This window comes from Delphinapterus leucas, chromosome 15, assembly GCF_059928025.1.
Source record: "Delphinapterus leucas isolate spDelLeu-1000000601 "Yukka" chromosome 15, BTC_Dleu_Yukka2, whole genome shotgun sequence".
NCBI classification, from domain to species: domain Eukaryota; kingdom Metazoa; phylum Chordata; class Mammalia; order Artiodactyla; family Monodontidae; genus Delphinapterus; species Delphinapterus leucas.
In genome coordinates, this window is record NC_143143.1 from 36,366,694 (window position 1) to 36,390,852 (window position 24,159).

Genomic DNA, 24,159 nt, shown 5'->3' on the forward strand with positions numbered 1-24,159 from the left:
CTAGAGAAAGCCTGCACGCAGCAACGAAGACCCAACACAGCCATAAATAAATTAATTTTTTTTAAAGTTTATTTAGATGCTTGTAATGTACAATAACTGGCAATTATGCATTAAAGCAATTATGTTTTGAAGGCACTGTGTCTGAGCAAAATGATATCATAAAAAGATCAGTAATGGAGCTCATTTTCATGGAACCCAGCAGTGGAAAATAAGCCTAGTAAAGGAAAATAATATATACAAAGGAAAACATTATAGCACAAGTAAAGTGAGAATCAAAAGAGATGCACTTAAGGATAAGCAAACTTAAGGACAAATGAAACAGAATAAAAGTCTAGTAAGACCTCACAGGTATACGGTCACTTGATTTATAATAAAGCTGACACTGCAGAACACAGGGAAACAGTCTTCAACAAATGGCTCAGAGTCAATTGGCTGTCCACATGGAAAACAATGTATATTGACTCCTGCCTCCACTGCACACAAAACAGCACTTCAGGGGCAATAGAGATCGAAATGCGAAAGGTAAAACAATGAAGTTTTTAAGAAAAAAAAAATAGAACATATTCATGACCTTGAAGTAGGTAAACCTACTTCATTGGGTTAGCTGCAAACCACTAAATATAAAGAAAAAACGCTAAATGGAATTATATCAAAATTAAGTATCTTTGCTCCATGAAAGACATCTACAACATCTATAATACATACATCTGACAAACAACTGGTATATAGAATATTTAAAGAGCTCCTATAGTCACTAAGAAAAAGACAGACATCCCAGTAGAAAAATTGGCAAGAGATTTGAACAGATGACTTCCAAAATAGAATACCAAATGGCTAATAAACATGAAAAAGTGTTCAACCTATCTGGTCATCAGGGAAATGCATTTTAAAACCAAGAGCTGACACTGAGATGGAGATTTCTGCACAGGAAGTTTACTGGAGAGCACTCTCAAAATCAGTGCTTTGGAGAGTAAAGGAAGCAGGCCTGGGCAGAGAGAAGCCAGGCTGCAATGCAGTCAGAATAAAGGCCTCAGTCATTTCTGCAGGATCACAACATCACAACCAAACACAAACTATGATGAATTATCAGCCTCAAGCTCAATTATGAGGACAGGATTCAAACAGGCCCCAGATAAGTAGGAAGGGGATTAAGGAAAGTCCATTTATGCTATATTTGGGAAAACAGATGACTGAGATAGAAAAAGAAAAATGGGCTTAAAATAAGCAACACAGCAACTATTCAGAATTTCTACAAGAACATATTACTACCCTTTGACCCACCAATCCCACTTCTAGGAATCTACTCTACAGACATACTTGCACAAGTATGAAATGACATATGTACAAGGTTATTCATTGCAGCAGTGTTCATAACAGCAAAGAATTGTAAACAGCCCAGTATTCATCAATAGGGGATTAGTTATAAAAACTATTATTTATCTAAACAATGAAGTAATGTGCAATCTTTAAAAAAAAAGGAAGAGCTCTATGTACTAGCAGAAATCTGGGATCTGCAAGATATATGTGAGAAAATATATTTTCTTATTTATAATAAATGTGAGAAAATATATGAGAAAAAGAATAGAGACAAAAAATAGAAATAAGATTATAGATAGAAAAGATTAAAAGATATGCAAGATGCAGATAATTAATATTCCTGAAATAGAGAATGCTGTGTTGGTCTTCTTGGGCTGCCATAACAAATACCATAGACTCGATGGCTTAAACAACAGAAATTTATTTTCTTACAGTTCTGGGGGCTAGAAGACTGAGATCAGGGTGCCAGCATAGTCAGGTCCCAGTGAGAGCTTACTTCTTGGCTTACAGATGGCCACCTTCTCACCGTGTCCACCCATGATGGAGAAAGACCTCCCTCTCTTTTCCTCTTCTTATAGGACCAGTCCTATCAGATTAGGGCCCTACTCTTATGGCCTCATTTAACCTCAATTACCTAAAAACTCTATCTCCAGATGAGTCCCATTGGGAGTTCGGGCTTCAACATATGAATTTTAGGGGAATACAATTCAATCCATAGCAAATGGCATAATTAGAACAGAAATATATATATATATTTAAATACGTGTGTATTAGGAGAAAACGTGTCAAATGAAGGAATAGCTAAATCAGAAAAAGAAAGGGTTTTAAAGATCCTCATGTTCCAATAAAAACCTAAATAGAACTGTAAAAATAGAGACCATCCTGGTGAATCACTGAACTTCAAGGATAAAGAAAGACTCCTACAAGAATCCAGGCAAAAAAAACCCCCAAAATACCAACTCAAATCACTGACCAGAAGGGAGAAAATCAGTCCACTCTCTCTCAGTCCTCTCCCCAGAGACTGTCAGCAGACAGTACAGGAATATCCTCAGAGGATGGAGGCAAAAGAGTACAATTCTGGGGCTTCCCTGGTGGCGCAGTGGTTGGGAGTCCGCCTGCCGATGCAGGGGACGCGGGTTCGTGCCCCGGTCCAGGAGGATCCCACATGCCGCGGAGCGGCTGGGCCCGTGAGCCATGGCCGCTGAGCCTGTGCGTCCGGAGCCTGTGCTCCGCAATGGGAGAGGCCACAGCAGTGAGAGGCCCGCGTACCGCAAAAAATACAAATAAATAAATAAATAAAAATTAAAAGAGTACAATTCTAAGATGTTATAATCAACTAAGTTAACAGGCAGACATTTTCAAGCACGCAAACATCGATGGACCCATAAACGCCCTTGAAAAAAATTGAGGATGAAATGCAATCAGTGCTCAAATGATTCCAAATAACTCAGAAATGGGGCAGCTTGCATAAGAAAGTACTTGTAGTGGGCACTGAATTTAATGCGCATCTCAAACTTGAAGTGTCCACAAAGGTACTCTTGATTTTATCCTCTCTGCCTTTTCTACTATCCAGCTCAGTAAATGGTAAGTCTATACCAGTTGCTTAAGCCAAAAATTTAGGTTTTAACCTTAATCTCTTTCCCTCACCTCTCATATCAAATCCATCAGTAAGTCCTGACGGTTCTGTCTCTGAAAGATATCTCAATGTCATCCACTTCTTTTCTTGTTTCAGTTACAAGTATCAGAAGTCCAATTCAACCTAGCTTAAGCACCCGCCCCCCCCGAAAAGGATTCATTACTCACATAACTTTCCAGTCCAAAGTGGAATAAACTACAGAACACAGCTGAATCCAAGTATTCAAATAATGTAATCAAAGTTTGTCTCTCTCTCTCTTCATTCTACTTTGTGTATATTCTTGTCAGGCAGTCTCTAAATACATGGTGGGGTGGGGGGCGGAGATGGCCCCCAGGAGCTCTAGACTTATATCAAAATCCCAGAGAGAAGAGTGTCTCCTTCCTGGTAGTTCCTAGGAGGACTCTTATTGGGTTAGCTTGGGTCCCAGCAGAGTGGCAGGTGGAAGGAGGGTATGGAAAATGGGGGAGAAGAGGTCAGCACCTCCTGAACTATATGGAATAGTTACCCCCCACACACATACACACACCAAAAGAGGTTTCTATTACCAGCAGAAATAGGGTGTGTGTGCACAAAGCATACCTCCTTTGCTCTCCACAAAACAGAAATCCTTCCTACATACAAAATTTCCAAACTTGTCAGCCTAATATAATAAACCAACTATGTGCAACATAAAACACACTTGCTCCCTCTTCAAAAGATCTGCTAGGTTTTGTGCAGTTTCTGTATCCAAGATCAAGGCTAGGCTGTCTGGGCAATGTGCATTTCTCTGGTCCTGGTCTACATGTGACTCCCTGGGCTATGGTAGTTTGGGCTAGAAGATGAGAATATGACCACCCAAGTCATCCAACATACACTGAAAGAGGGAAAACTGGTTGTATTTGCCATCCTTCATGGCCTTTCGCAAGTAGGGAATAGAAGGCAATTTCCCTTCTGAGCAGCTGCAGAACCTTAGTAGCCCACTTCTTACTGGTGTGATTTTGAGAAACACCTAGAGACTAACTTAGGGGTTGAACAATCACAGAATTTTGCTTATTAAACATTCCCCCCATGCCCCAGAAATAAAACTCCAGTAAAATATCAGTCAGTTGCCAGTCAATTTACATTATGTTGGCTCCTTAAGCTAGGAACTAAAACCAGATACTCTGTCCAACCACAGGAGTTGAGTTTGGATGGCAGCCATGGAGTTCTGTCTCTTTCCACAGATAAGGTCTCTCAGGTTCTCAGTTTAATACTTCTAGAAGACTTGACCCCTGACTCCAAAAGGACTGAGATATTGATGTGGTTCACTGAAATTAGTTTAGTGGAGTTCTTGTTGAAAATACTTTCTAAATGAAAATTCATCATTACTGGTGTAATTCTGACTTAAAGTGGGCATTCAAATCATCCTTGGGGTCAAAACGTCCACCGTATGAAAAAGGGGTCAATATAAGTGGGTCAGAAAAGTTCACACACATCCATGGACTATTCATGGAGACAGAGTTGTGTCAACCATAAAGAAAATGTCAGATTCTAAAAAGCTGAATAATGCTGACCATATTCCTAGACCAAAATGCACTGAAAGTAAATATTAATAAAATAAAAGCACTAAGCACAGGAAAAACAAACAAAAAAACAAAAAAAACACTGCAAACCTTTGAAAATTAAAAACTCTCTCCTAAACCACAAAACACTATATAGACCAGGAAAATGAGAGTCTATAGGCCATAGACTGGCAGAAAACATTTACAGAAGACATATGTCATAAAGGATTGTTATCCAAAATATAAAAAGAACTCATATAACTCAATAGTAAGAAAATGAACAATCAGATTTAAAAAATGAAAAAAAATTTAATGAGCAAAAGACCTGAACTAAGGAAATGACAAATAAGTACATAAAAAGAGGCTCAACATCATTCATCATAGTGAATTGCAAATTAAAACAACAATGAGATACCACTACACACCTATTAGAAGGGCCAAAATCCAAAATACTGACAATATCAAATGCTGGCTAGGACATGGAACAACAGGAAGTCTCATTCATTAATGGTAGGAATACAAGATGGAACAGCCACTTTGGAAGACAGTTTTGCAATTTCCTACAAAAGTACACATATTCTTACCATACAATTCAGCAAATGTGCTCCTTGGCATTTACCCAAATGAGATGAAAAACTATGTCCATACAAAAATCGGCACACAGATGTTTATAGCAATTTTACTCACAATTGCCCAAACTTGGAAACAACCAAGATGTTCTTCAGTAGGTGAATGGAAAACAACCTGTGGTACACATAGACAATGAAATATTATTCAGCGCTAAAAAGAAATGAACTATCAACCATGAAAGACATGGAGAAAACTTAAATGCATATTACTAAGTGAGAGAAGCCAATCTGAAAAGCCTACACACTGTAAGATTTCAATATGACATTCTGGAAAAGGCAAAACTATGGAGACAGTGAAAGGATCAGTGGTTGCCTGGGGTTGTTGGGGAGGGAGGGATGAATTGATGACCCACAGAGGATTTTTAGGGCAGTGAAATTATTGTGTATGATACTATAATGGTGGATACATGTCATTATACATTTGTCAAGACCCATAGAATGTACAACATCAAGAGTGAACCCTACTGTAAACTATGGACTTTGGGGAATAATGATGTTGATAATGGAAGAGGCTGTGTCTGTAAGGGGACAAGGAGTATATGGAAAATCTCTGTATCTTCCTCTAAATCTTGCTGTGAACCTAAAACTGCTCTAAAAAATAAACTCTATTTAAAAAACTATACTGATGCAAAATTGTATTAACAGGAAAATTCATAATCCTAAACCCCTTCACTATTAAATTAGAAAATTTTAAAAGTCATACAAATTAAATTAAAAATCAATTAATTGGGAATGTGTGTAATTTTTTATTACACGGACCATACAGTTCCTTAAACTGATTCAAGGAACTAGGTCTGTGCAGTTACACAGCTGCAAGAGCTTCTTATAGGTCATTAACATCTTTATCACCCACTGTTAGCGATACTAAGGATGTGTATGATGCTTTAGCTTAATGAAAGTGTTGTTGATGAGAGGAAAGAAAGGCAGTCCTTCTTAAACAAAATATAGATGTAATCAAATGTTCCGTTTATGTAGTTATAACTTGAAAGGTATTTTTAAAATATGACAGTTGAGATTCTGGCAAGAAGAGGATCACTGTTATAGTATGCATGACTATCTCTAGTCTATAACAACCCTTTCCAATTGAAAGAATTGTTTATGTAATGTGTTTTCTTAATTCTAAATTTCTTAGAAACACAAGATATTGTTTCATAGCAGAGAGTTTAAGTTTAAAAAGAGAAAAGAAGGATTGATGGTTGGGAAATAAAACCCCTAAAATAAATAATCCACTAGCACACCAAGTCAACACAAAAAGGGAGCCAACACACTGACATATTAATTAAGAATAAAAAAGGGAGTTAAGATTTATCCTTCTAAACTATTCCAAAAAGTTGCAAAGGAAGGAATGCTTTCAAACTCATTCTATGAGGCCAGCATCACCCTGATAACAAAACCAGACAAAAATATCACACAAAAAAAGTACATTACAGGCCAATATCACTGGTGAACATAGATGCAAAAATCCTCAACAAAATATTAGCAAACCAAATTCAACAACACATTAAAAGGATCATACACCATGATCAGGTGGGATATATCCCAAGGATGCAAAGGTGGCTCAATATCCACATATCAATCCATATGATATACCACGTTAACATACTGAAGAATAAAAACCATATGATTTCTCAATAGATGCAAAAAAAAGCTTTTGACAAAATTTAACATCAATTTATGATAAAAACTCTCCACAAAGTGGGTATAGAGGGACCATTCCACAACCTAATAGGGTCATATATGATAAGCCCACAGCTAACATAATACTCAACAGTGAAAAGCTGAAAGCATTTCCTCTATATCCTTGTCAGGGATAAGACAAGGATGTCCACTCTTGCCACTTTCATTCAACGTAGTATTGAAAGTCCTAGCCATAGCAATCAGACAAGAAAAAGAAATGAAAGGAATCCAAATTGGAAAGGAAGACGAAATAGGCAAATTACCTGAAAAAGAATTCAGAGTAATGATAGTAAAGATGATCCAAAATATCGGAAACAGAATGGAGAAAATACAAGAATCATTTAACAAGGATCTAGAAGAACTAAAGAGCAAACAAACAGTGATGAACAAACACAATTACTGAAATTAAAAATACTCTAGAAGGAATCAATAGCAGAATAACTGAGGCAGAAGAACGGATAAGTGAGCTGGAAGATAAAATGGTGGAAATAACTGCCAGGGAGCAGAATAAAGAATAAAGAATGAAAAGAATTGAGGACAGTCTCAGAGACCTCTGGGACAACATTAAACACAACACCATTTTTTTTTTTTTTTTTTTGCGGTACGCAGGCCTCTCACCATTGTGGCCTCTCCCGTTGCGGAGCACAGGCTCCGGACGTGCAAGCTCAGTGGCCATGGCTCACGAGCCCAGCCGCTCCACAGCATGTGGGATCCTCCCGGACCAGGCACGAACCCACGTTCCCCCCCCCGCATCGGCAGGCGGACTCTCAACCACTGCGCCACCAGGGAAGCCCAACACCATTTGAATTATAGGAGTCCCAGAAGAAGAAGGGAAAAAGAAAGGGTCTGAGAAAATATTTGAAGAGATTATAGTTGAAAACTTCCCTAACATGGGAAAGGAAATAGTTAATCAAGTCCAGGAAGCACAGAGAGTAACATACAGGATAAACCCAAAGAGAAACACGCCAAGACACATATTAATCAAACTATCAAAAATTAAAGAAAAAATATTAAAAGCAGCAAGGGAAAAGCAACAAATAACATACAAGGGAATCCCCATAAGGTTAACAGCTGATATTTCAGCAGAAACTCTGCAAGCCAGAAGGGAGTAGCAGGACATATTTAAAGTGATGAAAGGGAAAAACCTACAACCAAGATTACAGAGCAAGGATCTCATTCAGATTCAATGGAGAAATTAAAACCTTTACAGATAAGCAAAAGTTAAGAGAATTCAGCACCACCAAACCAGCTTTACAACAAATGCTAAAGGAACTTCTCTAGGCAGGAAACACAAGAGAAGGAAAAGACCTACAATAACAAACCCAAAACAATTAAGAAAATGGTAATAGGAACATACATATCGATAACTACCTTAAATGTAAATGGATTAAATGCTCCCACCAAAAGACACAGACTGGCTGAATGGATACAAAAACAAGACCCATACATATGCTGTCTACAAGAGACCCGCTTCAGACCTAGGGACACATACAGACTGAAAGTGAGGGGGTGGAAAAAGATATTCCATGCAAATGGAAATCAAAAGAAAGCTGGAGTAGCAATTCTCATACCAGACAAAATAGACTTTAAAATAAAGACTATTACAAGAGACAAAGAAGGACACTACATAATGATCGAGGGATCAATTCAAGAAGAAGATATAACAATTGTAAATATTTATGCGCCCAACATAGGAGCATCTCGATACATAAGGCAAATGCTAACAGCCATAAAAGGGGAAATCAACAGTAACACAATAATAGTAGGGGACTTTAACATCCCACTTTCACCAATGGACAGATCCTCCAAAATGAAAATAAATAAGGAAACACAACCTTTAAATGACACATTAAACGAGATGGACTTAATTGATATTTATAGGGCATTCCATCCAAAAACAACAGAATACATATTCTTCTCAAGTGCTCATGGAACAGTCTCCAGGATAGAGTGTATCTTGGGTCACAAATCAAGCCTTGGTAAATTTAAGAAAATTGAAATCGTATCAAGTATCTTTTCCGACCACAACGCTATGAGACTAGATATGAATTACAGGAAAAGAACTGTAAAAAATACAAACACATGGAGGCTAAACAATACACTAGTAAATAACCAAGAGATCACTGAAGAAATCAAAGAGGAAATCAAAAAATACCTAGAAACAAATCACAATGTAAACAAGATGACCCAAAACCTATGGGATGCAGCAAAAGCAGTTCTAAGAGGGAAGTTTATAGCAATACAATCCTACCTCAAGAAACAAGAAACATCTCAAATAAACAACCTAACCTTACACCTAAAGCAATTAGAGAAAGAAGAACAAAAAAATCCCCAAAGTTAGCAGAAGGAAAGAAATCATAAAGATCAGATCAGAAATCAATGAAAAAGAAATGAAGGAAACAATAGCAAAGATCAATAAAACTAAAAGCTGGTTCTTTGAGAAGATAAACAAAATTGATAAACCATTAGCCAGACTCATCAAGAAAGAAAGGGAGAAGACTCAAATCAACAGAATTAGAAATGAAAAAGGAAACGTCACAACTGACACTGCAGAAATACAAAGGATCATGAGAGATTACTACAAGCAACTATATGCCAATAAAATGGACAACCTGGAAGAAATGGACAAATGCTTAGAAAAGCACAACCTTCCGAGACTGAACCAGGAAGCAACAGAAAATATAAACAGACCAATCACAAGCACTGAAACTGTGATTAAAACTCTTCCAACAGGGCTTCCCTGGTGGCGCAGTGGTTGAGAGTCCGCCTGCCGATGCAGGGGACACGGGTTCGTGCCCTGGTCCGGGAAGATCCCACATGCCGCGGAGCAACTAGGCCTGTGAGCCATGGCCACTGGGCCTGTGCGTCCGGAGCCTGTGCTCCACAACGGGAGAGGCCACAACAGTGAGAGGCCCGCGTACCACAAAAAAAAAAAAAAAAAAAATCTTCCAGCAAACAAAAGCCCAGGACCAGATGGCTTCACAGGCGAATTCTATCAAACATTTAGAGAAGAGCTAACACCTATCCTTCTCAAACTCTTCCAAAATATAGCGGAGGGAGGAACACTCCCAAACTCATTCTACAAGGCCACCATCACCCTGATACTAAAACCAGATGAAGATGTCACAAAAAAAGCTACAGCCCAATATCTCTGATGAACATAGATGCAAAAATCCTCAACAAAATACTAGCAAACAGAATCCAACAGCACATTAAAAGGATCATACACCATGATCAAGTGGGGTTTATTCCAGGAATGCAAGGATTCTTCAATATACACAAATTAATCAATGTGATACACCATATTAACAAATTGAAGGATAAAAACCATATGATCATCTCAATAGATGCAGAAAAAGCTTTTGACAAAATTCAACTCCCATTTATGATAAAAAACTCTCCAGAAAGCGGGCATAGAGGGAACCTACCTCAACATAATAAAGGCCGTATATGACAAACCCACAGCCAACATCGTTCTTAATGGTGAAAAACTGAAACCATTTCCACTAAGATCAGGAACAAGACAAGGTTGCCCACTCTCACCACTCTTATTCAACATAGTTTTGGAAGTTTTAGCCACAGAAATCAAAGAAGAAAAAGAAATAAAAGGAATCCAAATCAGGAAAGAAGTAAAACTGTCACTGTTTGCAGATGACATGACATTATACGTAGAGAATCCTAAAGATGCTACCAGAAAACTACTAGAGCTAATCAATGAATTTGGTACAGTAGCAGGATACAAAATTAATGCACAGAAATCTCTTGCATTCCTATACACTAATGATGAAAAATCTGAAAGAGAAATTAAGGAAACACTCCCATTTACCACTGCAAAAAAAGAATAAAATACCTAGGAATAAACCTACCCAAGGAGGCAAAAGACCTGTATGCAGAAAACTATAAGACACTGATGAAAGAAATTAAAGATGATACAAACAGATGGAGAAATATACCATGGATTTATATGTTTTGATACATCGAATACTCACAACAATCCTATGAAGTGGGTACTATACAATCCCCATTTTACACAAGGAAATCAAGGCACAGAAAAGTTAAGACATTAAGATCTGGGATTCAATTTGAGGCTGTGTGGCCAGAGTCCATAACCAGTTTTAACCACTACAATATAATGCCTCTTAATCACTGAATGAAGGAGTATGTGTACAGCCCTTAGTTTAGAAGGCATCCCCCAATTATAACACAGTCCTATGGAAGCAACTGGAAAAGCCCCATTCTAAAATTCTGCATTGGGGACTTCCCTGGTGGTGCAGTGGGTAAGACTCTGTGCTCCCAATGCAGGAGGCCCGGGTTCGATCCCTGATAGGGGAACTAGATCCCACACGCATGCAACAACTCAGAGTTTGCATGCTGCAACTAAGGAGGCCGCCTGCCACAACTAAGACCCACAGCAACCAAGTAAATTAATTAAATTAAATTAATTCTGCATTGAATATCAGTAACTACCATACAAAAAAAAATACATATATAAGCATATGTAGGTATAGCTAGATAGTATTTGGGCCTCTCAAAAGAAACAGGTGCTAAAATATTGGTTTCATTTTAAAAACGCATATAGTATATATAGGTATATTATTATGTATGTCGGCCAACTATTATAATGACTAGGTTTACTGCCTTTTGTAAAGCCATAACATTTGTTTATGAGTGACACCATCGACTTTAACATTTGCCATCAATCTTTGAGAAATGTCTGAGCCATGTGAATCCCAAGAAGTATACCATGTAATTTCATATATGCATATATATGCATATATTCATGGTATATAAATGTGAGTAATTCACGTACCAGAGAATATTAAAGAGCTCACAAACCTGAACACCTGGGTTCCGGTCTCATCTCTACTGTGTACTTTGAACAAAATTATGACCATTATGTGGGCCTCCCGATGGAAGGAGAAGACTAGATGGAGCATCTAGGTTTGTTCTGATTTTTTCAGTAGTGGGCCTTGAGCAGAACATTGGTGGATTTTTCAGTGATTGTTGAAAAGCATCAGAAGAGTCCAGCCCACTGTGGGCAGTTGTTTTTGAACAGGAGTCTAGAGCCTGGAATCTTTGCATGTGACAATCTGCCTTTGCCAGTGACCTTCACACCCTCCCGTTCATGATTATGATCATTGATAATAATTACAATAGCAGGCACCCTAACATGATTAAGAACAAAGATATAGAATTCTTTGCAGTTGTTTTTTTTTTCTTAATAAATTTATTTATTTTTGGCTGTGTTGGGTCTTTGTTGCTGCACACGGGCTTTCTCTAGTTGCGGCGAGCGGGGCCCACTCTTTGTTACAGTGCGCGGGCTTCTCATTGTGGTGGCTTCTCTTGTTGCAGAGCATGGGCTCTAGGCGCTCAAGCTTCAACAGTTGTGGCACGTGGGCTCAGTAGTTGTGCCTCCCAGGCTCTAGAGCATAGGCTCAGTAGTTGTGGCGCACGGGCTTAGTTGCTCTGCAGCATGTGGGATCTTCCCGGACCAGGGCTTGAACCCGTGTCCCCTGCATTGGCAAGCGGATTCTTAACCATTGCGCCACCAGGGAAGTCCCCAGATGTCCGTCTTGATCTGCATGGTCATTCTTTTTCCTGTGCCCCTACCCTCACCTTCCATATAAGGGAAATTCTGAGTCAGCCAGTTCTGTTTCTGGATTTGGTTATGCAAAACTGGGATCAGGTTTAGAAGGGGTTTGAAAAAAATTGCAAGGTGTAACCAATGTAAGTTAGAAATGGGAAGGATGGGTTCCTGAAATTAAAAAAGATTAAGAGAAGCAGGGTGAAGAGAAGGACGAGTCAGCCAGGTTCATAGAGTTTTTCCCAACACTTTTGTTGGGAGAGAAGGGGTGCAGTCTGTGAGGAATAATGGGGAAAGACAGTTTTTAAGATGTTTGTCACATACTAATAATCCACTTTTCTACCTATCCAGTAATTGCCTTCAATTTTTTTTTCTGAATCCTCATTACAGAGACCAGACTACATAAGTCTCTAGTTATATTTCCATTATACTACCATTTATTTGGCATTTATGTGCCAGGTATTGCGATAAGCACTTATGTTTTTTTCTCATTTCACTTTGAAATACTAATTACCTTTGAGTTTGGTATTATTTTAATTTCAGGGATAGGAAATTGAGGTTCAGGAAGTTTAAATGCCATGCCTGCACTAGTTAGGGGATAGGGTCAAGATTTGAAGCCAGGTCTTTGTGACCCTTTCATTCAACAAACATCTATCAAAAGCCTTCTCTGTGCCAGACATGCTAGGACCCTGGGATGTAGCCATGAACTAGACAAAGTCCCTTTACTCATGGAGCCCATCTTTTGGTGAGAGACAGCAAAAAATAAACAAGTAAATAACACTACTTCAGATAATAAAAGATGTTAAGTAAAAAAATGGGGCACTGAGACGCTCTTATCACTAATCCATAAACAGTCTTGGGGGGCAGAGGTCTGCCTCCCGAATTGGGTCATTACTTTACGATTCAGTCAGTCTTGTCCTCATTCCAGAGGCGCGCCTGGAGGGGGGACGGGGCCTGGCTGGTCAGCAGGCGGCGTCCTGGGGCGGCGACCTCAACCAGGAGCCGCCAGAGGCTGGGCAGAGGGAAGCAGGGCAGTTGGGCAGCCAGCCGGCAGGTGCACGTCGGGCCGCGGGAGGATCCTCGAAAATGATGGGCCGCTGGCGGCGCTCACGACCTGGGCAGTCGGGAGCCGAGGGGCCAGCCCGCGTGGACTGTTAGCCACGCGCCGCCCACGCCTCGAGACCCTCCGCCCCCGGTGATCCCTGTCGGGCCTCGGGACCCTCCCGTCCAAGGTGACCCCCAACCCAGCCTCACAACTCTCCCGGCTTCAGGGGACCCCGACCCGACCCATGACCCTCCTGAGGTAACCCTGACCCTGACTCTCGACCCTCCTGCCTAAGGTGACCCCGAGGCCTCCCTGCCCCTCTGAACTGCGCCCCGGGACCGCGGCCACACTCACGGACGCTGGGCCGTCCTGCCCACCCCAGCGTCGTTTTCTAGAAATTTCCTAGGAAGGTCCACCCCCAGGGCCTCTTCCGCCCAGCAGCGTTCGTGCCAGGCCTGAGGCAGCAAAGCGCCCTCCCTCCGTGAGGTGTACGGCGCCCAACAGAAAGACAGTGCTGGAGGGCAAATGGAGGATGGCCAGGGAAGGCAGAGGTTCGGGCGAAGACTACTTCAGCCGCCTGTAAGTCCCTGCGGACCACGCGATTCTCCTACCGGATCCAGCCCTCGCCCAGACTCCCGCGTGTCGCCCCTCCTGCCGGCCTTGTAGCGGGCGCGCTGAGCCCTACGCACGCGCGATCAGGGGCGGGGCGTCCCGGGGCGGGGCTGGCACCCGCAGGGCGGCACACTGCGCATGCGTGGGCCGGCCGAGGGGCGCCTCTTGCAGGACCCCGAGCGTCCCGGTCCTCTGCCCGTCGCGGGTCTCAGGCGCCCCCTCCCCGCCGTGGCGGCCTAGCAGTTGTCAGCAGCGGCAGCGGTCGCCGCCGCCGCGAGGCCAGAGCAGAGCCGGGAGCCGAGGGAGGGGACCCCGCGAGAGGGCAGCGCCCCGGCCGCTGCCGCCCGGGCGCTAAGGGTCGGTGAGTGCCTCAGAACCCGCCGCTCGCGCGCGCTGGCTCCCAAGGCTCGAGATTTGGGGGCCGCTTCCCCGCCCGGGGCCCCCTCCCCGGCCGGGCACCCGGCCCCTCCCGCGGCCCTGCCCCGCCCCCGCCCTGCCCGCGGCCTCCTCCGGCGGCGCAGCAGGTGCATCTCCCAGCAGTGCAAGGCCGCCCTGACTCAGGCTTCCCCTCGGCACGAGCCTCTGGGCGTGTCCTCATCCCCTCAGGCATTTCTCCAAAGCCGGCCCCCCCTTGGGGAAACGTAACGTTCCCGGAGCTAGAATCGTTGTGGAATCCTTTGTGCCGAGCCGAGGAGGGTGGACAGACATTTACCACGCTAAGACCCGCTGGCCTTCACCCGGCAGACAGTTTGAGCACTTGCCTGCTAAAGCCAGGCGGCATCACAGGCTGGGGAGCTGAGGCAGGCCCGCCAAGGATGCTGCTGGCTCATCTCTCGGTGCAGAGATTCCCAGTGTGGGTGGGAATGCATCCCCGTAACGGAGTCCGCCCTGTTCCCAAACCCGCCTTCTCATGAGCCTCAGAATGGGGGTCCAGTGGTCCACTGTTAGTGGTGGGAGTTGTGTGGGGGACAGAAGGAAAGGGACCTCCTGGTCTAGGCAGAAGGGCCTGCAACAGCCCTGGTGCCCATGGTCAGTCTGTACTTGGTATGAATTTGTGTTTACATAGGTGTTGGCTCCTTCCTGAACTAGACTATAAGCTTCATGAGAGCAGGGACTATCTCCTAAATGAGGGCTTAGGACACATGCTTAGTGCATATTTGTCACATGCATGAATGCCCCTCCTCACTTCCTTGGACGTTGCCTAATTAAAGCCTGTTACCTGATAGGGTTGTTTCTGTTTGCCCCTTTGCCTCCTGATCTGTGAGCTCCCTGAAGGCACAGATTGTCTCTTGTGGGGCTTGCACTTCTAGCACATAGCCAGCACCTGGCACATGAGAGGCACTGAAGGAACGCTTGCTGAAGAAGTGGATGAGACCCTGTAGCAGTGTGGAAATCCAGGCAAGGTGCAAGTGGAAGAGTTGTGCTCTTTTCTCCTGAGCAGCTATATCATTTGATTCAGAACATTTTGATGCTGCCTTTTGTAAATGTGAAAAGGTTAAGGATGTTTTCCTTTAGAAAGTTAACATCATTGGAAAAGTAAAAGAAAGGGAAAACAGGTAAAAATGGATACCATGGGAATCCCCCCACCTTTTTAACTTCTCAGGAGTTTGTTTGGTTTGTGTTTTTTTTTTTTTTTTTTTTTCTGTACGCGGGCCTCTCACTGCTGTGGCCTCTCCCATTGCGGAGCACAGGCTCCAGACGCGCAGGCTCAGCGGCCATGGCTCACGGGCCCAGCCGCTCCACGGCATGTGGGATCTTCCCGGACCGGGGCACGAACCCGCGTCCCCTGCATCGGCAGGCGGACTCTCCACCACTGCGCCACCAGGGAAGCCCTGTTTGGTTTTTTTAATTGAACACTTGCTTACTATATTTGACAAACAGGATGACATCTTTCCTTCTCTAAGGTGATCTATCATCATTCTGTTGAAACAGCCTTTTGGAACAAGAGAGGGAGCTCAAGCTGTTGGTTTTTTTTTTTTTTTTTTCTGAGTTACTAGCTTTCCACAGTGCATATGCCAGGCAGTCCATGGGAACCTGTTTTAACTTAGTCTCAACTGGGAAGGCCCAGGTAAGACTCCCTAGTTGACAGTTTCTTTTCCAGCCCTGCTTCCTGAAACAGCAGTAGACTCCTCTGCTATTGAGTCTGTTACGGGGCGGGGAGCATTCTAGAACTCTGGGGAGAATGATGGGCAAGGCTCTGTGCACGATCGGGGACCTTAGGATGGAGCTAAAGAGATGATTTATTCACAAGTAACTGACCTAAGACAGAAAGAGATAAGTGCTACATGAGACATCCAGAAAAGCTGCCTCAAGTATGCAAAGGTGGAGGGATGGCTTTCGACAAGAGCAGAAGGTGTCAACCCTGACTGCATGTTAGAATCACCCGGGAAAGAGTCCCATGCCCAGGCCACAGCCCAGAATCTCCAGGGGTGGGCCTCCAGCATCAGTTTCTGTCTTAAAGTATCCCAGAAGATTCCACTGTGAAGCCAAGACAAAGAACCCGTGAACCAGTCAGGGTTGTCAGTGGCGGCTTCACAGAGGGGCCAGACCTGGACTGGGAAATGATAGGAAGGATTTCAGAAAGTAGAGATGGGAATGGTGGGTGATACTCCAAGCCGACAAAACCACAGAAGGCCCACACACTCCCGGGAAAGTGTAAGGTGTGGCAGTCCCTGTCCTGGGAGACTTGGACAGTGCCTGTCCCCCTGACTGGCTGAGTCGTTCGCCACATTTGGAGAGATTTGGAGTCAACAGGCAGATAAGTGTGGTTGCAGGATCTGAGTAATGAGCTTGCTGCCTTGCTTGTTGCAGAAGATCCATGGTTACCTCTCTCTGGGGATTCTCAATTGCCTCTTTACCTCATTTCCTACACCTAGAGAGGCAGAAGGCTAGCAGGATGGGGAATGGGCCCAAGGCTGCAGCAGGGGTTAGGAGAGCAGGCAGTGGCACAGATTTTGTAGAACTCTCTCCTGATAGCCTCCTCTGGGCCACACCTTTGGCTCAAAAATATACCCCACCACTCCCTGCCAGGAGCTCCAGTGTAAACTCAGAGCCACATGATTCTGAGGAGCCCGCCGCCCTGACCCAGGACAGCACAGGCGGTGGCATTGAGTGTGAGACCCATAAACTAGGTCTCCATCTGGGCCTCCCAATGCAAATGACCATGACCTTGAACCTGGCCTCATGGGGCTCTTGGACAATGACTGCGGCTTGTGGCATTTGTTCCCACCTTAAACACACAAGGGTCATTTCTGTAAATAAGTTGTCCACAAGCTTTTTTCCTGTTCACTGCTATACGTAAAAGAATTTGAGCATGCACCACCATACGTTTTATTTATTTATTATAAAAGAAAGCCATATACTACTGTCTTGAATATCATGGACATAGAAACACATACAAATAAAGACCTATTAAGTGGATGAGAGGCGAAGTGAACACGATTAAATTTTTCAGTGTATCAGTAGTACATAATCTATTATACAAATGTGTGCTGTTTTTAAAAGAAAGCCATGTGATCAAGTCTACATCCTATTTATAAACTCGGTGAAACCTGAGTCCAGCATTTGAAGGTGTGGTTCTGAGTTCTGTTTATTTCAGTTCCTGGTTCTTGAGGGGTTCACAGGTAAGCACAGTGAACCTCAGGGAGGCATGCAGACTTGCTCTGCGTCTGGTACTTGTTTTTCAATCCCACCTGCCAGTCATTCGAGGGCTCTTGATGAATCTGGGCTGCTAAGTGTTCAGGGGCTATCAGGGGAGGTGAAAGTCCTGGTTCCCAAAGCTTTTGCTGTGCAGGTGTCAGTGTTCATGTGGATGGTGCACTTGCCACATCCTTGGCAATACAGTCACACACCTGTGGAAACGTCGCCAAACGTCTGTTTTCATAAATGCTCTGTTCTTGGCATAGATTATTTTGAAAAGCTGTAACTCATGCATTGTCACCTTTTCCTGGAAGGGACAGATTTGAGTGCATTGGCTTAAAACCAGTAAGCTAGCTCACACGCTGCTGCACTCATTTGTCATTGAATAAAAAAAGAAAAAGGTTTCCAGGTTTGACACTTCTCATGAAAGAAAATATGTATTTCCTCCTTAAGTTCTAAGTCACAAGATAACCAGGTATTCACAACTCCCCAGATCACTGCAAAGTATTGTAAAGCTTTAGCTATTTGAGTCTTTTTTTTTTTTAATTGACCACAACCACGATATCCCAAAGCATGTAAACTCCAACACACCTGAGAGACTTAAAGTAAACAAGCGGGCGAGGGCCAGTCATCACCCACGTGTCACAGAGTCCCTCTGTCAGGATGCTGTGGCTGCTGACACACAGGCCAGCAAGAGTGCCAGGGTGCATTCATGTGTTAAATATTAGTAAAACCAATTTTTCCTCATTTTTAAAGTATTTCTTTACTCTAGCCATTCCTTTACTCTAGCAGATTGTCTTGCTCATCCCACTTGAAGACCAATAGTGGGATTCACTGGTGGGAACCACCCTCTATAAATGTGCCTGCTATTTTCAGCCTATTTTTTACAGTGCTTATTGGTATTTGGACATTCATCTGCAGAATCCACTGAATTAGATATTTTCACAATTTAAAAGATCATATACTGGGTAAAAGATTATAAGCAAAACAGAACACCCTCTAGCAGAATTACTGCACTTTTGGATTCCCTCCCCACCCCCCATCCCACCCCTACCCCTCCTTCCTTCTTGGCACGGCATCCAAGGCCTTGGTCGGCTTCCCCTTCTGGCTCCGTCCCTGGTGCTCCTCCCCAGCCACTCAGAATTACTTGCTGTTCCCCCCACACACTCTTCCATTTCTTCATGATCCTATAATGCCCTCCCTACCTCAACTAACAAGAAACCCGAGACTGGTCTCCTGTGTCACCTGTTTCTGGGAGCCTTCCCAGAGCTCACCCTGTCTTACACATACACACAGAATTCTGATCTCCAGAATCTCATGATGCTTCATTTGGCTTCAGTTATAGTGATTACAGTACATGCAAGCATGTGCAGACTGTGAACTCCTTGGATTAAGAACACTGTGATTTTCATTTCCAGATCTTTAGTGCCTGGTATAAGTGCCTATCACACAGTAAGTACTTGGCAAATGTTAGTTGGATGAGTAGATGCTTTTTTGTTTTGTGTATCCTAAAAAACCACAGATTCTACCAGCAAACGTGAAGTACCTATCATGCCTTCTGCAGCATGTACACACGTAGACTTAACACCGCTGACTGTTGTGGGCTCCCCGTGTGAGAAGGAAATGCTTTCCTAGCTGAGATGGGTCCTCACCCACCTCGGTCTTCAGGAAAAGTGCCGAGTCCCAGCGAGCACCACCAACAAGGGCATCTCTCTGTTCCACATGTGTGGTCAAGAGGGCAGAGCCCTGGTTGTCTGCTGTCTGTGTGACAGCAAGATGTCTGCCTTGACCTTACTGAGACCCCCTCCCTCCCAGCCATGACTTCCCCCAGGCCTGTGCTGACGGCTTCCGTGGAAGGAAAGGCACCGAGCTCGGGATACGACAGGACACGTGACATAACAGCATGTGCCTGGCCTCGGGGCTCCGTCCACTTCTGCTTGCTGGCCTTGAGGCCCACTCAGCAGTGACCTTTCCAGAAGCGTTACCACCATTCTGTTCTGTATATGCAGAAATAAAAGCTTCTTTTGCTTGGGCACATAGAAACTGGAGGACATATTCAAGCCCATAATGAAAAAAAATACCCAAATCAGGAAGCAGAGGTGTCGGGACTCAACACGCAGTGGCAAGCACCCGGCACAGTGCTCCCAAACTAGGACAACCATTTCCCAAACCGGGAGAGCCATTTTCAGAGGAATCCCGTGTGACATCAAGAGAGTTCTTAGGGACTTCCCTGCTAGTCCAGTGGTTAAGATTCCATGCTCCCAATGCAGGGGGCCCAGGTTCGATCCCTGGTCAGGGAGCTAGATCCCGCATGCCACGACTAAGACCTGGTGTGGCCAAAAAAATAAATATTTAAAAAAAAAAGAGTTCTCAGAAGTTAGCAGCCCACAATAGGCACTCACTCTGGACCAGCTCCACTGCTCACCTGAAAACCAAACATTGAAATACTCAATGATTTGTGTAATGTTTACTATTTTAACGGTAAGCAAACACGCCTTTCCGTGGTAAAAAGAGCTTTCCCTTCCCTTCCTGGCTCTGTCCTGGGAGGAGTGAAGTGAGCCTTGGGAGAAGTCCTCAGACGTTCTTGTGGGGCTTTGCGAGCAGTTGCTTTGGAGTGGACCCGCCTGGGCTGGTTCTGGATCGCAGCCCCCGCCACTTCTGGGGGACTCTGAGTGCCGCGGTCTTAAGTGTTTTGAGGAACTTTAACTTCCTTTCCTCGTGTACATTTGCTGTCGCAACCAGAAAGCTTCCCAGATTTTGTAATTCTGGGAATCTCCTCCTTTAAATTCCTTTTCTGCTCAAACAGAACAGACACGAGTATGGCATTTAGTGAGACTTCAGATAGAGCATGGCAGGCACAGAGCAAAGAGCTGGGTGCCTTGGGGAGACAGAAACACGTACGATGTCTGTTAAGGTGGTGGGGCTCAAGGGATATTTTTTCTTTTTGATTTCTAATGTTAGGTTCTGGGAGAAATACATAAAGACTTTATAAAGATGTTTGCTGCTTTTAGGATACACAGACTGTAGGGGTGCAGTGGTAAAAACACAAACTAGGAAGCTCAGATCCTGGGTGTGTGCCTTGCTTCCTGTGTGATCCTGGGTCAGGCACTTCCTCCTAGTTTCTTAGTTTTGAAAGGGTGATGGTACCAGAAGTTAGGGCTGGATTAGGAGGCTCTATAAATATAAAAGTATATAAAATAAAAGCTTCTTACAGTTTATTGTACCAGGAGAGAACAAAAGCCACCCCAGAGTTCTCTGATTCCCAAAATCCATGTTTCTTTGATATTGGACTTGGCTTTGCTTAAGTAACACGCTTGCAGTGTATTTTGCACTTCGATTTCCTACCTCGGTGAGAGGCGTTTTATGATTATTTTTTAAATTATGCGTCATGCCAGCGAGCCCCAGGCCCTTCCTGATATCCTGTGAGGCGTCAGTGCTCCCGAGCTCCAAGGTCAGCCCACCGCACTCCAGAGGCCTACCGGCCCCACCCCAGAGCCCTCTGTGCAGGGCCGCTTCCTCCCAGCCAGACCTCCCATAGCCCCAGAGGAAAGCCTCAGCCAGGAGCCTCTGTCAGGACTCAGGTCAGTTCCCTGGTGTTGCTGTCCGGTGTTGTCCTAGTGGGAAGGCAGACGGTCTGTCTCCCTGCCCTGCCCACCCCTCGGGGCCTAGAGAGGTGGGATTAAGCGTGGGGACATGTCCTTTCTTGACCAGACTTTTCCAGTAAAGGAAGTCATCGACTTCTCTGACCAGAAGACTTCTTTGAACTGTGACCTTTTCACATTCCCCTCTTGGTAGAGAAAGAACCTTCATCTCTGCCAAGCCAGGCACCTATCAGCCTGCTGTGGGGATGATCAGCTCCGTTGGAGGCACTGCTTTCCCCTCTTAGCCTAAACCACTTCTTGAAACTGTTCATAGGCCGTAGGCCTTCGTGGGTAACATTACACTACTGCTCTTTTATTAACTGTCTACGACTGATTTTAAGACAGGTTTTTCCACCTTATTAATTTTAAAAGAATTTGGATAATTTATTAAGTTGCCACTTAATAGCCCTTCATTACTATTTTAGCTTTAATCTCTCCATATTTTAACCATATGGTTAAATAAAAGCCATATTTTAAGTTAATTTGTAAATAACTTCTTGCAGTTGTGTTTTCTACTAATATTTATTGAGTGCCCTTTAAAGCTTAAATTTTGAGGAACAACTTTTAGGCAGATACGGACAGCTACATCTTTTTTTTTAAAGCGAGAGTTTAATTTAAAAATGAGCTTTAATGGAAATGATTTTTCAGCTAACTGAAGTCAAAAGCAAAACTGGCTGTTTCAAAAAAAAAAAAACAAGCTCTCGCTCCATGCGCACTGGGTCTCGAGGTGGGTTCTTTGGGCCATAGTGTTAGAGCAGGTTAACTAATGAAGGATTTACCAGCCATTTGTCCGTGCCGTCCTGACAGCGCCTAATGGATGGTGCTGGGTTAGTATCGACCTGAGTGTGGAGCCGGCTCATTGCACTCAGGACTCTTCCCTGTGAGTCACAGATGCTTCTCCCCACTTGAAGGACCGTGAGCTGTGGAGGGCCCCTCTGCTCCATCTGCATACTTGGCGCAGACGGTGACCAGGAGCTCTCCAGGGCCTCCCTTCCTCTGCCACCCTCGCTGCCCACCTCAGGTCCAGCCTCGGCATTCATGCCCGCAGCTTACAGAACTAGGTGCTTCTAGTCATGAGCGTCCTGGGGTCTTCCTGAGCTAACTCTAACTCCCTCCTTCTCTAAAGGTTAGTGTGGCTCCGTGTCTCTGCTTCTCACAGTGCAGTCTCATGACATGGATTTCCCTAAATTGAGGGAGACCTTTATAAAGCTCTGTTCTTGTTTCTGCTGTCACTGTGTTTGATAATTAGTCTCAGCAGATTTTCCCAGCCATACGTACCAGATTTAAATATAACATTCATACCTGACATAGAGTAGATTTTCTCTGGAGGAAAATGACCAGTGTCGTGTGGAGGCTCACAGACCACTGCTCACAGTTAAAGCAGGAAAAACTGGTTCTTGGGGTTCAAGGTGGGAGAGCACATGCCATCCTGCCACCCACGCGTCCGCCTCGCCTGCCGTGTCTGCCCCTGGGTTAAGGCCACTGAGGGCCCTCACCCCAGGCTCCTCCCCTGCTCCCCCACAGCCCTCTCCAGGTCTTAGAAATCAGCCCGCAGCCAGGATACTGGGCTGAGTTTCCTTTTACTGTTCTGTGATGGTGGAGAATAAAGCAGTCAGGGAGGGGAACTCCATCAGCCTGAGTTTTTGCTAAGAAATAGCACATTCATACGAACCACAGAGAACATTTGAATAGCGTTCATCGAATGATTGCCGTTCCATTGGCCACGTTGCTACCAGCCCTGCCGTTCATCTCATGTTTCCAGAAGAAACAAAGTCAGCTTCCTGAAAGGGCGTGTGTTCCTTGAACGGAGTAGAACTGGCCTCTCCCTCTGGGGAGCTGTTCTGAGTTAGGCTGGGACAAAAGAAGGTGAGGAGAAGTGGAGGGTCTGTGTCTCAGGACTGACTCTCCCCCACTCTCCCTGCCTTCCCCAAACACGATTCGCAAACCTGAACCAACACCCTTTTTGTCTTTGGTCCACAGCTAGCGGCCCTTCTGGCAAGGATGGTGGTACTCAGGCAGCTGGCGCTCCTGCTCTGGAAGAACTACACTTTGCAGGTGGGTCCGGCCCTGGGGGCATGCTGCAGGGGGAAGGGCGAGAGGGGCCTGGCAGAGGGGGTGTCAGCAAGAGGGGGCATCAGTGGGAGGGGCTCCAGGAGCCCCTCGCCTCCACCTCGCACTCCTCAGCCCTCGGTTTCCATTTCTCTTTAGAAGCGGAAGGTCCTGGTGACCATCTTGGAGCTCTTCCTGCCCTTGCTGTTTTCTGGGATCCTGATTTGGCTTCGCCTGATGATCCAGTCAGAGAACGTGCCCAATGCCACCCTCTACCCCGGCCAGTCCATCCGGGAGCTGCCACTGTTCTTCAGCTTCCCGCCACCGGGAGCCGCCTGGGAGCTCGCCTACGTCCCATCCCAGAGTGACGCCGTGAGGACCGTCGTGGAGACGGTGAGGAGGATGCTGGTGATCAACATGAGAGGTGAGTTGTCGGGGACTCAGTAGTGCTGCAGGGCTTGGGCTTTGGGGCAGGGACTGGCCAGGCGGGGAGCCGGGCAGCAGGCAATGCAGTCTGCCCTGTAGTGGCCGCACGGCCCGCAAATCCCTGTGTCATGTCTCATTGCAACAGGGACCAGGGTTATGACGGCTGTGGGAAGCAGTGTGTGTGACAGTTTACAGCCCCTGGCTATTCAGAGTGGGGATGGCGTCCACATACCCCACAAAGCTGTTTAATTATGAGGGCAAGGCCCCGGTGCCAGGAATCTCTTCTGGGATATGGTTTTGGGAGGACAGCTCTGATAAAGGTCATCAAGAAGCCTGCTGAGGGCCATTCCCAGGAAATATGCCAGTCACCCTCGCTAGGTCTTT

The 24,159-nt window shown here is 44.7% G+C and overlaps 1 protein-coding gene across 3 annotated transcripts in view; it reads left to right on the top strand.

Moving 5' to 3' along the window:
* The first annotated feature begins 14,154 nt into the window (after positions 1-14,154).
* Positions 14,155-24,159, top strand: part of LOC111185192 (phospholipid-transporting ATPase ABCA3) — a 44,794-nt gene continuing 34,789 nt past the window's right edge. Inside the window, exons 1-3 of one of the 3 annotated variants that reach the window (XM_022594566.3) lie at positions 14,155-14,381; positions 23,281-23,355; positions 23,509-23,773. In XM_022594566.3, coding sequence (XP_022450274.1) covers positions 23,302-23,355; positions 23,509-23,773 — 319 coding nt within the window. In that variant the 5' untranslated portion in view covers positions 14,155-14,381; positions 23,281-23,301. The remainder of the gene's footprint in view (positions 14,382-23,280; positions 23,356-23,508; positions 23,774-24,159) is intronic. The other 2 variants (XM_022594564.3, XM_022594565.2) reach the window with 2 other exon arrangements.